Raw genomic sequence first — 12,495 nt, 5'->3', positions numbered from 1 at the left:
CTGCTACTATACTACATTCCTTTGCACCCCGCCCTGAGAAGCGGATTCGATTCCAGTCGCCATTAACGGCGCTTGCTGTTGTAGCCGTGGTTGCTGTCATGCCTGAATGTCTCCCCGAAAGTATATCATAGTGCAGGCCATGTCTTCTCTTATTCGATGACACGCCCTCTTATAGCAGGGCCTCACAAGTACATCCCTATAATGCATAGAAAGCGTGTATTCCTAAAGTGGCAGCATAAAAACAATCAACATTGTTCGCGACAGAAACATGGCTAGGCGTAAGAAATTTAGAATACATGTTCCACAAAACACCAAGGTATAAAGGCCCGAAAACAGATAGGAACAGTGCATACGCAATCTACTCGAGCAAAGACATCACAAATAACGACAACACAAACATGGCAAGAACAACCAGCCATAGGAAAATGCCCAAAACCATGGCAACGCGCTTATAGTACCGCAAATAGCCTGCCTCGTTGCCATGCGGGAAGGGATTCGGCCTCTGCCTCCCCAGAAACTCACACAGAGGTCTCCACCCGTCCTGACACTTGAACACCAGGAGCCTCTCCCGCGGCACAACGCTCTTCACCCACGCACTGTGCGCATGGTACAACTCCTCTGACGGCTCGGCCTTGACCCCAAACCGCTCAGCTGACAGCTGCATCCACCCGCGGTAGAGATCGTTGGCCGCTACCACGCCAGGGACCCAGTACCCGACCCAGCGGAAGCACTCAGACCGCAGATCGATACCGAAGCCGCGCCATGAGCGCAGCCAGACGGCCGCGGAAGTACGCTCTGTCAGAACGACCTTTGCGTCAGGGTACATTTCCAGGAGATCGGGGAGGCACGCGCTCCCGGGAACCTCGAGGGTAACCTCGCAGCCTTGGAGGAGTTTGGCGAGCTTGCGCCGCCGAAGAGCCGTGTCTTTTGTGTGGACAATGGCAGCGCTCTGCCGAAGGTTATCGAATTGACAGAGGGGCTCGGCGAGGTGGAAGCATGGGCCGTAGCCTAGTTCTTCGAGGGCTCGCTTCATGCTGATTGTCCCTGTGCGCGGGAGGCCAGCCTAAGTTGTGTCAGTCATCTGTCAGTTTTCTTTTCTGGCCTGTTGGACGCACCACGATGACTTTGATAGTTCCTCCATGGTGGACGCCGGATGTGACTTGAAGCTTCGCGTCTGCCTTGGGGTCGGGGCTGGTGATTGTCACACCAGACCGAAGGACAAGGCCTAGAGTGTGGATGCTGAGCTGGTAATACAGCCAGGGTTTGGACTTGTGCATGTCCATGTGTAGCTTTGTGACATCCATTGTGAAATATACTATAGAGTAGTTGAGATGAGTGATGAGTGCGGAGTGATCGACTCTGACGCGCATTCAGTGCGTATTAGTAGGTTTTTGACCCGTAGCAAACTGCAGTATACAGTCTCGTATACCCATTTGGTCCCAATTGCAAAAACACTGCCACTGATGGTTTAACAGACCAACATCTTGGCAGAGGTAGTCTGGTTCCTTCACTCCATGGAGTGAGTGCCTGGCTTGCTCGTGAATAGATCCAACCTGACATGAGACGGTTGGGGCCGTTGGCGATCCACTAAGCATCGCAAGCATCGCCAAGGGGTCTTGACAATCCTGACTTGCCCGAGCCAAGGGCAGCCCCAACACGAGGCGTCCTGAAAGGATAACCTTAACCTAGATAATTTTAGCTCGTAATGCGACCTGCGCCTCTCAGCATATTCCTTCCGATCGGCAATCCACACGAGGCTCTGCAGGAAGAATTCGGCCCCCATAGTGAAACATCCCCACATGGTCTTCGGCTTAGGACAGTCTGTACTCCGTAGTCAAAGCAAACAGCGTTAGGGCTGACTTCTTAGGTCAAGCTAGCAATGCGTGCCTCCTGTGGAAGATCTTCATGACTACTTAGGTGGTAGAATATTCGTGTCAGTCGACCCTCCCACCAACCCCACCAATATGGGGCCAAAAGGGCAAGGCTCTCTCAATATCGGCCTCTCTCCTTGGCCGCTAAAGTACTGCTCAGCATCGAGGATGATTGTCCGAGCCAGTTCTCTTCGTATCTAATGGTGCATCAGCGTCGTATCTAATATTAGTCACGATTAGTGTTACGCCTGCATCGTCTATGACCCTTCCAGGCGTGTGCCATAATTAGAAGTTTTAGCTATTCGTGAACGTTCTGGTTTATGGTAGTATGCCTCGAGATAAGCCTCCCAGATGGAGGTCTTTGCGTTTTCTGGCCCTTATTCTCCAACCGGAGAACTCTGCTGCCACCATGAAGTTAGTGTGATCAGATGCGAAGAAGGGCATGTGAACTGATCCACACCCCATACTCAGATACATCTAATGTAGTTTGAATAGCTGTCATATTGCGCTAAAATTCGCTACGTTAGCGAATCTCATAGCTGTACGCTGCGGCACCATGAGTTGTAGTTACTGAAGAAGGTATCTCCATCGCCGGTGGTGTGGTCTAGATTACACATGTGGACAGATTCATGTAGGAGATCATTGAGCATATTCAACAATAATAAGACTAAACAAGAAATGCCAACCAAAGTAAAGACATGAACAATCAGGAATACGATCATAGACTTGTCGCTAGACACACCATCCGGCCATAAACAAACATCAACACCATGTCTCAAATTTCCTCGTCCTTGAGAGAATCAGTTCTTCCCGCCGTCAGAACCACCACCTTTCTCGCAGTCAAAGCAATAGCCGTGGCAGAAAGTGTGACTATATACTCCATAACAATGACCATAAGGAAATGGAGCCAAATACTGGTCTCGTCTCCCGCCATCGGGTTCAACACGGACTGCTCCCCAGAAAACAATGACCCAGCCGAGAACGCCAGACGTACGCTCATAAAGGGCACACAGAGCAAAGCACACACAACAGCTGCACGTTCAGTGCGGTAGAACTTCACCCGGACCTTGAGCATAGTGACGACGGAGAGGAGAACGACCCCGGTAAAAAGGGCGATGAAGAGGATGATACCGGCGCGCATCAAGCGGATGTCTTTCGCTTGACTATCCTTGCTTGTGTAGAGGTCTCTGCCACCGTATGCAGTCATCACTGTAGCTGCTATGGTGATCATCTGTAGCGGGATGAAAACCCAGAGCGGAAGCCCTTTGTATACAGGAGCATTCCTGCAATTGATGTTAGAATGTACATCGGCTAGGGCAGTCAGTCAACTTACGCTCTAATCAGAAGCCCTATCAAGAGACACAGGACTGGCGCGAGGCCGATGGTGTCCAGGAGGGTGGCAGTTGTTAGGAGATTGGATTTGGCTGAGTCCATGGCAGCTAGGCCGAGCCCTGCTGCGGCGATTCGCAAACCGGACAGAATGATGAGGGGAATCACGACGGGACGCCATGTGTAGGGGTGCGTATTGCCATGGAGTAGAATTATGAAGAGGATAGCAGGAACGATAGGGGCATAGAATGCCAATTCGACCAGGTAAATTGCGTCTTGCAGGGCGAACATGGTGAATTTGGAAATGGTCAAGCGATCATTAGTTGATGCGCGCGATAGTTGAGGTTGAGGAGATTCTAGACAAGTTCGTAAATCCAGTTTTATCAAAAGGACGGTAAAGAACTATAACTACAGATCGCTTCAATCATTGGCACCGGGATATCCTCGATCATCCTTTTACGCGGCGTGAGATTCATCCAGCGGCCCCATGGCCCCCATACGGCATACATGGCAGAGAAAAAGGCAAATTAGTCACATACGAGGCGTCCCAAAGACTTCTGAGTTAAAATCATACGCAGATGCGGTCTGCTGATCTATACGATGTCCATGGACTCATGAATTTTACCATATACTAAGGCACATGGAGTGATACGAGATGGGGCCGATTCCTGCACAGCCGTAATCTCGTAGTTGGGTCTAGGGAAGAATCCACACTCAAAAGAAGCACTGCCATGAATACCAAGAAATTAGCTGCCAGGGCTAATAGTTCAGCCTCGTAAGGGTCGGTTTCGGAGGGTCTGCAGCCTGCAAGTTACTACTGTTAGTATACGAAAACTCGGGCCCAGAAACCCAGAAATAGATTCAACATCACGAAAGAACTATCACAGAATCAGCCTTGGCCTCCTGGAAACGAATATATAAGACCTCAGCGGACTCATTTCTAACACATCATATTGAACAGAATCGTGCTCAACAGTATGTTTGAAGCTGAATACCTGGCCTACCTTGTCGTCTCTTCACCACTGCAACTCTGTATCTACTCCACCAGCGTTGACTCCTGGTCCTCAACACCCGAATACAACCATGCTCGCTCTATTTCTCATCCCAGTCGCTCTAGTGAGCTACTTCCTCGTGAGACTGCGCCAGCAACGCGCCATGTTCAAAAATCTCCCTGGGCCGCCGCATCACGCTATCTGGGGTCACTTTTTGATTATGCGCGACATCGCAAGCACTCTACCCCCGGACGCAACGCCACAGCTGTTCGCGCACCTGATGCGCCAGCGGTACGGTCTCGGTGATTTCTTCTACCTTGATCTGTGGCCACTCGCGCCGCCACAGCTTGTCATTGCCCATCCGGAACTGGCCACGCAGATTGTCCACAGGATGAATCTTCCCAAGGAGTCGGCCGTTATGCAAAAGTGGACCGGTCCGATCCTCGGCGAGAAGTCCATGGTCTCTGCGAATGGTCATGACTGGTTCATCGCTCGCAAGTCTTTCACTCCGGGCTTCCAGCCGCGGAAGCTGCTCCAGCATGTTCCGAATATTGTGGATGAAGCGGTGGCTTTTGCTGGTGTCCTTAGAGAACATGCTCAAAGGAATGACATCTTCAGAATGGAAGATCTAGGTGCGAGGATGATATTCAACATCTCGGCTCGTGTAATCCTGTAAGCTACACATTCACTTGTGGCTGACCCAGCGTGAACTGACACAGTATAGAGGAATTGAGTGCAACGCGCAGAGGGATGACGATGAATTCCTCGACCTCTTCCGAAGACAGGCCGCCCTGGCACCCCAGGACTTCTGGTCACGGTATCTCTACGACGTCAACCCTCGGCGATACTATCAGAAATGGAATAATGGGCGTGCTCTAGACCGTTACGTTGGTCAGCTGGTAGACCAACGAGTCGTTAGCGGTCCAACGAGCATTCCAAGTGATAAGGCCAAATACTACGCCATCGACGACGCCATTGCCACCAGCCGCATCCTGAACAAGACGATCCCACCCAGCACCTCCATGGATAAAGACACGCGGGACATGCTCATCGCGTCCGTCAAGACGCTCATCTTCGCTGGTCACGACACGTCCGCCAGCACACTCTGCGTAAGTCATTCACAGCCTTTACATCATCACCCCTAACAGTAGCCAGTATACCTACGCCGCCCTAAGCAAGCATCCCCAGGTCCTCCACACTCTCCGAGAAGAGCACAAGGCCCTCTTTGGCGCTGAGCCCTCCGCCGCCGCAAATACCCTTCGCAGTGACCCCAGCCTCGTCAACAACCTGCCCTACACCCTTGCCGTCATCAAAGAAGCCCTCCGCTTATGGCCTCCGACAGGCGTCAGTCTCCGGCGCGGCCAACCAGACCAATCTATCCTCGCAGACGGCAAAGAATGGCCCACGTACCCCTTCGCGGTTCTTGTTAACAACTGCGCCACCATGCGTCGGGAAGATCTCTTCAAGGACGCAGAGAGGTTCTATCCCGAGCGGCACCTCGTCACCGATCCCGCGGATCCTTATTTTGTGCCGCGAGACGCGTGGAGACCATTCGAGAAGGGACCACGCATGTGTCTGGGCCAAACGTTGGCTTTGATACAGCTCAAGATTGCCTTGGTGATGACGGTGAGGACGTTTGATTTCGAAATTGTTTATGAAGAGGGGACGTTCATGTATCAGGTCCTGGATGTCACAGCTAAGCCGTCACAGGGCCTTCCGACTAGGGTCAGGTGGATTGAGTAGTATATGCATTTGTTTTGATATTTTGCAGAAGTTGTATATACAGAAGCGATTAAGTGTCTGCACGTTCCCAGTTAGTTAGCATTTATCAATGTTGCCGTTCCGCCGCAATTTTCGGTTCCTAGCACCCTTCGTATGCGTAATACCCTTCGGCAGTCAGTGAGAGATTTGTATTTTAGCCTACGAAGGTTTTACATGCAAGTGTATCCTACGTAGATCTATGTTGGGATTAGTCACGTTAGGAGGACAATATCAACTCTCGTCCAGAAGCTTTTGGGCAAAGTTGTATGGGATGCACTGAACGCCCAGCCTTCAGCATTTATTGCATGCTGTTTTGCCGGGCTGCACAAAATATCTGGCCTTGTGCTTCTTGCAGTCAGCACCTGGAGCTCGTTAGCTAGGTAATGTATGGACGGTGCTGCTGGAAGACGCTTACAGAGCCGGGTCAGCCGCGGTTGTGCAGCTACCGTTTTGGCCTGTGTGGTGTTGGACGCGATATTGTCGCCACTGACCTTTGTACGGTTGTTCCCGCTACTCATGCTGGACAACAATTTACCTTCAGATTATGTCTAAGCTAATGTCCGGTATCCCCGCAGGCTCGGTGAAAGGACTGATTCCTATGGGCAAAATCGCGCTCGATGAAATCGCCGACGGGCTCCTTGCTAAAGAGGCCCCGAAGGATTCTCAGTGCAGTCCTTATCACTAAAGACAAGCATCGATTCACTCATTCCCTCCTTGGAAATATACAGACCTGTTAACACATTGATTCCGATAGGTTTGAGGTAAAGGGATTGACAGATTCGGGTGTGAGGCAACCTGTACGCATATGAAGGACTCATGAACGAGCAGCAGCTAAAAAGCAGATGGTGCAATATATATATATCAACATCTCCATCCATATGCCCTCCTCGGTGTAGTTGAACACTTTGCTAGATACAACCCATTCAATATTGACACACACGAAGGCAACACACCACTAGATTTTATACTCTCCCAGATTGTTGAGCGGATGATCTCTACCGATGTAGAGGTTGGCGCCCCTGCTCCCTTCCACCACCTCGCGAACGAAGTTATCGACAGACTTGCCATTGATATCGGGGTAGAGGTCCTTGGCAATGAGATAGCCCAGGTACTCGGCATGTTCAGGGGTGTTGTCACCACGAATGCTGCGGCTGTACCTATACTCCATCATGGCCTTCGTAACAATTGCATCCATATCGGTTGGGTCCTCAACGATGGCCTGGCCAGCCGAAGCCATTATCTCTTCCGCCTCTCCCTTTGACAAGTACTGTCTGGGGATCGTCTCGCCGGTGATTGCCTCCACCGTTCTCCAGACCCTATCTTGGGTAGTCACTTCGTTATAGGCAAAGACCAGTTTGTTCAGAGTGCGAGGATCGGCGATGATGCGTGCGACATATTTCCCGATATCAGCCAAGTCTGTCAGGGCCGTTCTGGTATTCCCATCGCCGGTGATGACAGTATCAGGGAAAGAAACGACCGCATCCAGCTTGCCAGAGGGAACGCGAGGGAGACTGAACTGGTACCACCAGCCAACGTCGATGGCAGTGTAAGGGAGATACAAGCGCTTGCACTGGTCGAGACTGTCTTCCTTCACGTCCCGGGCTTGCATCACCCCGCGCGGCGGACAGCACGTCGCAAAGAAACTGGGCACGAAGCGACCAACACCGGCTTTGGAGGATGCATCGATGAGAGCGTCCTGGACCTCCTTCTGTGCCATCGAAACGCAGGAGATGACGACGTCTGTACCCATGAGGAGGTGGGTAAGCGCCTCGATATTGCTGAAATCAACGCTTTTAACGGAAGCACCACGTTGGCCGAGGTCCTGGTAGATGTCCTTGGTGACGGATTCGGGACGAGCCAGGGCGATGACTTCGAATTGGGCCGGCGATGCCAGCAGCCCGTTCATGATGGAGGTGCCGGTCTCGCCGGAAGCACCGACGACAACTACTTTGAGCTTCTTTGCAGGGGACATGTCAATTGTTTAAATGCTAAAGTTGGAAGTGGAGTGAGAAACGGACGATTGGCCTTCATATGACACTGGGAACGAGATCGGAGGTGGTTTATATACCTCATCAACAGCGGATAGACAACGACTACTACACCGTACAACCAGGTTATAGTTCGATTATTCATGGCGTAGCATGCGTTAATTTGACTGCGTCTAGGCATGTCATTGGAGGATCTTGCTTCTTCTCTACCTACGGTGAAAAGGATCCGACGGGAGATGCGAACATCCGTTCCCGACGTGGAGAGGAGGCTTTCGGAAGCTGGGAGAGTCGGAGACTGTAGGTTCCGCCGACCCAGAATTCTTGGCACGGTACTGGGAGGGGGTAAATCACTGTGCATTATCCCCTGGCGAAGTCCAGGCCCCCCCCCCCCCCCCCCCATACTAAGGCTTACCATAATTTTCAGATAACAGCCCTCCCCTACAATTGAACGAGGGGTTCATAGATATAACTTGGCCGAGTCGGACGGCTTATATGGAATGCTTGTTGTGCTGTTGGTCGCAGTCGATATGTATTACTATTCACCAACAGCGCTCAGAGAGAACTAGTTCCGTGGTGCGGTCGATTCTCTCGGTCGGCGCGCCACGATCTATGGAATAGAGCTTAGGGTATCAATGTTGGTTTGGATATAGATAAGTTCTGTGTAGACCATGGTATGTCTCGGTATCACCATGATTTCACGGGGAGGTGATAAGTGCTAAACTATATGGTCTCAATAGATGGCATGGTTACCACGGTGCCGGCCCTTTCTTTGCATCGGGTCGAGAGGACGTGGATTTCAATCGTGGAAGGGATGCATCCTGAGGACAGAAGGCGAGCAGGTTAATCGCAAGCAACACAGTAAATAAACCGGCTTAACCAGGATCCAGACCATGATACAATCATATTTTCTGAATATAATCAATATTATTACCAGTCGGGCTTTACCAGTGTAGTGATCCAATTGTAACACTGTTAGGCTGTGCCATACCGCCCTTAACTTCGAAAAAAGGAAAGACCTCTAAAATCCTGGGCTGCGAGGAGAGCAAGAGAGTTCAGCAAAATTCACTACCTATACTTCCATCCTCGAAATCAAATATATCACTCTGCCCCGGTGCGGAGGTAGTCAATTCCCGTACTTGGATGGCTAACGGTCCCCCGGCCTCCGAATAGGACAGTTCTCCCTATCCTGGCCCCAATTCCTCGCAGTATAATCAACCAGCACCTCTCTACTAGTATAATCTCGGGGCAGGTAATCAGCAACGTCATCGTCTGTATAAGGAGCCCCAGTTTTATTAAGAGCATCGAGAATTCTCTTCTTGAGGTAGTTGGTAAAGACCACATCAAATGAAGGCGGGTAATGAGACGCGTTCGGGAAGCTGGCATTTGCCCAGAACAGTTTCATGTATCTTTCGTTCTCGATAACAGGCGAGTGTAGAGTGTCGTCTCCGTCGTCGCCCAAAGCGTCGTGCGTTGTGTACCCCGGGCTGTGTTGTTTCTGTTCTTCCTTTTGTTGTGCGTGCTTGTAAGAACTAGCAGCTAGTTGAAATTTTCGACCACCAAACATGCGCCGGAGTTCCAGGTGTGACTCAGGCCGGGATCCATGATCATTTTCGTCTATCACAGGCAACTTATTCTCATCGCCGTCATCGATGCAGGAAACGCCTTGCTTTGCCTGCAAACTTGAAGTCATCTTCCTGAAATAATGACATGACATATTGGCGATATATTGGAAATGATTCGGAAAGGGCACGACAGCATAGGCGTCCCCTGTCATGAAAGGACCTTGGTAAATATTATCCCGGATTGTACCGTCGTTGGAGAGCACGACCCGCGCCAGGTGTGCACGTTCTTTCTTGACAACCGTGTCAGCGAGGGCATCCTTGAGGAGCTCATAGATATTGCCGTCCTGTCCCACTTTCTTGCAATTGAAGCAATACTCTTCCTTCGCGCATCCCAGGAAGTGGGTCAGGTTGAGTAAGTGTCGGGCTTTGTTGATATCGTCGGTGACCTTGCGGCCCAGGGGCGTATCGAAGGATGCTGGCACGGACGGGTTGTCGGCGTCCCCTTCCAGGTTGACCGTATGGTACGAGAACGTTACGCGGTTCCAGTCCAGGTATCGGCGATCAAGTAGATAGGGGATGTTCTTTATATTCCCTTGACTGTTCACAGGACAGGACTTGCTGGGGCGGGGCTCATCACCCGTCAGTGCCTTCGCACCAGACCACGCCGGTGATGACACGTTGTTCAAGGCCACCCAGCCCACGGTATCACAGTACTTGCCAGATTCGATACCTGAGGATCTCTCGTCATAGCACGTAAAGTTTCGATGATGGGCGTGGCCCCCGAAGAGCTGGATAGGCTTATCTGTGGAATTCCTGATCCTATCGCGCAGACACACCAGAGGGTTATCTTTTTCAGGATCCAGACAAGAAGCGTAAGTAGGCGCATGACCAACAAGCAGGTACAGGTCAGCGTCTTTCCTCATAGCTTCTTCAAACCACGTTTGTTGGAATATCCAGCCTGCGCTGTATACTTCTGTATTTCTTAGATCCCTGAGGACAGGGTCATTGACAGTAACTCCAAACGCCACGACTCGTAGCCCATTTCTCGTTTGGAAGGCGCGATATCGCTTGCCAATTGGTTCAAGTATCCCGTTGGCATTTACGTCCACGTTACTGGTGAGAAACCGGTCACCATAAACCCTCGATAGGTTGTGGTGAATGTTCAAAGCTTCTGCCCCGGTTCGGACCCCGTGGTTACCAATTGTCACGATATCGTAGTCAACGTTCTCAAAGATACTGTCTGAGACGGCTCCTTTCGGGCTTGTACTGTCACTGAGGCCACCACCGTCATGGAAGTCTCCTGGAAGGAAAAGGTGACCACTTTAGCATTGGATATTCTTCTGAGAACGAAACAACGCACCACTGTCAATAAGAAGAAGGTCTACCTTCTTCTTTAAGGCTTTGTCTTTCATATGCATGACAAAGGAAACGAAGTCGCCCCAGTCAGCACCCCAGCTGGGTACATTCGCGTGCCCATCAAGCCATCCATGAGTATCCGTTGTGTGCAGAAAGTTGACCATCCCCCAAGGAAGAGGAGCCCGGGGTATCTCAGTGGTATTAAAGGCTTCTTTTTGTTGTTGAGGATCAATAGTGCTGTCGTCGATTGCAGCGCCAGGCACTGTGGCAAGTGCCAGCAGCGTTGCAGTAGAAAGCACAGTGAGAGATCGCATCTTGTTAGCCCCCAAAATTAGTAGTCTGGTTTAGGCCGTTATCGGCATGTATTTAAAAAGTAGAGTTATAATCCGGTGCAAATAATGCTGACAGAAAGTAGGGTTGAAGAAAAGACGCAGATGACCCAGTAAAAGGGGCAGATATACCCTTTGTATACCTGCCACTTTAGCTGGTAGTATCTCCATGTAGTGGCTGCATACCACCCTGCTGTTTCACTCCGATGATACGCAACGGATGTTAATAGATGGGATCCATCAAACGCTAAGGTAGCTGCTGGATTCCTTGTTGCAACCCTATCCGCAGGTTGAAGTTACATTTGGCCCATAAAATTGCTCTGACTCCCTACCACGGTTCCCATCAACCTGGCGATCCCACTCTCCAGAGATCACTTTTGAACACCTTGCGACTACTACCAGATAGTCGCTCTTGTCCAACGGTAAACAGAGAAATGATGCAGTCGGGACCCTCACCCAGTTGGCCGCAAAACCACGAGGGCCGCGAACCAGAATGGTATGGCCTTGTTTAGGCACTGACCTGCTAGTCGCGCCTCGAGAAGCTTTTCCGTTCCCGACAACGACTAAAGTATATTTTATGAACTGGTTACCAGGTAGTTAGCTTGGCTTGAATCGCGATATAAAGACTTGTCATGACGTATTCATACAATAGGGTGATGCGAGTCGATGCTCGACCACAAAGAAAACAGAGCTTCATATACAACACTTAATCTGTATGGAATTGATATTAATCATGTATATAGTACCTCGGGATTATGAAGAACAATTAATCTTGTGTAAATTACGTCAATTCCGAAAGCAACCGGAATTATGGGGGAGGTTGAAGCGAGTGCTCGAACCCAGTTGCGGAGTTTCTCCCAACGTATCTCACGCAAAGTCCCCAGATATGTCAATTTTCCGAACCTATGGCATGTCCATCCATGTATCCCTTGCTTGATATGGGTACCTTACAATATATATGTACAGGCAGACTCTAATTTTCATGTTGAGCTATCGTATTGAATTAGTCTCGATGCAACATCCACTATTGTACCATGAAAGACACCCCTTCCCAGGCGACTAGTAATATAAGCATTATCGATATCGGCCGATATGTCACCACTATAAACCAGTCGTATCCCAGGTACAATTAAATAAGGTCGACGGTCGTATATATATGAAATATGTTCATTCGTATGGGTAACTGATGGCTTTCAATGATTTCAGAACCTATCTAAGCAACTCCCATAGTGTGGTATATGGATCCATAGATCCACACAATATGATCAACTTGTATTAAATTCGGTGACACAATTCTGTCCTTTATC

The 12,495-nt window shown here is 50.2% G+C and overlaps 5 protein-coding genes across 5 annotated transcripts; 1 reads left to right on the top strand and 4 right to left on the bottom strand.

The window, feature by feature from the left end:
- Nucleotides 1–358: 358 nt before the first annotated feature.
- Nucleotides 359–1,304, bottom strand: ATEG_07947 (sulfotransferase family protein; the record flags this gene model as incomplete). Its single annotated transcript, XM_001216568.1, has 2 exons — nucleotides 359–1,063; nucleotides 1,116–1,304. 2 exons carry the CDS (start codon nucleotides 1,302–1,304, stop codon nucleotides 359–361), a joined length of 894 nt encoding a protein of 297 aa, XP_001216568.1.
- A 1,342-nt stretch (nucleotides 1,305–2,646) lies between these two features.
- Nucleotides 2,647–3,491, bottom strand: ATEG_07946 (uncharacterized protein; the record flags this gene model as incomplete). Its single annotated transcript, XM_001216567.1, has 2 exons — nucleotides 2,647–3,154; nucleotides 3,205–3,491. 2 exons carry the CDS (start codon nucleotides 3,489–3,491, stop codon nucleotides 2,647–2,649), a joined length of 795 nt encoding a protein of 264 aa, XP_001216567.1.
- A 792-nt stretch (nucleotides 3,492–4,283) lies between these two features.
- On the top strand, nucleotides 4,284–5,935 carry ATEG_07945 (cytochrome P450; the record flags this gene model as incomplete). The annotated part of the gene is made up of 3 exons (XM_001216566.1): nucleotides 4,284–4,864; nucleotides 4,917–5,301; nucleotides 5,348–5,935. 3 exons carry the CDS (start codon nucleotides 4,284–4,286, stop codon nucleotides 5,933–5,935), a joined length of 1,554 nt encoding a protein of 517 aa, XP_001216566.1.
- Nucleotides 5,936–6,908: 973 nt separating this feature from the next.
- ATEG_07944 (uncharacterized protein) lies at nucleotides 6,909–7,925 on the bottom strand (the record flags this gene model as incomplete). The annotated part of the gene is made up of 1 exon (XM_001216565.1): nucleotides 6,909–7,925. The coding sequence occupies one exon, from the start codon at nucleotides 7,923–7,925 to the stop codon at nucleotides 6,909–6,911; it is 1,017 nt and encodes a 338-aa protein (XP_001216565.1).
- Nucleotides 7,926–9,085: 1,160 nt separating this feature from the next.
- On the bottom strand, nucleotides 9,086–11,173 carry ATEG_07943 (Ser/Thr protein phosphatase family protein; the record flags this gene model as incomplete). The annotated part of the gene is made up of 2 exons (XM_001216564.1): nucleotides 9,086–10,803; nucleotides 10,864–11,173. 2 exons carry the CDS (start codon nucleotides 11,171–11,173, stop codon nucleotides 9,086–9,088), a joined length of 2,028 nt encoding a protein of 675 aa, XP_001216564.1.
- Between the last annotated feature and the right edge of the window lie 1,322 nt (nucleotides 11,174–12,495).

The sequence above is a fragment of the Aspergillus terreus genome, genomic scaffold (assembly GCF_000149615.1).
Source record: "Aspergillus terreus NIH2624 scaffold_11 genomic scaffold, whole genome shotgun sequence".
In the NCBI taxonomy this organism is placed as follows: domain Eukaryota; kingdom Fungi; phylum Ascomycota; class Eurotiomycetes; order Eurotiales; family Aspergillaceae; genus Aspergillus; species Aspergillus terreus.
The sequence above is the reverse complement of the archived record's forward strand: the minus strand, read 5'-3'. Positions and strand labels throughout refer to the sequence as shown.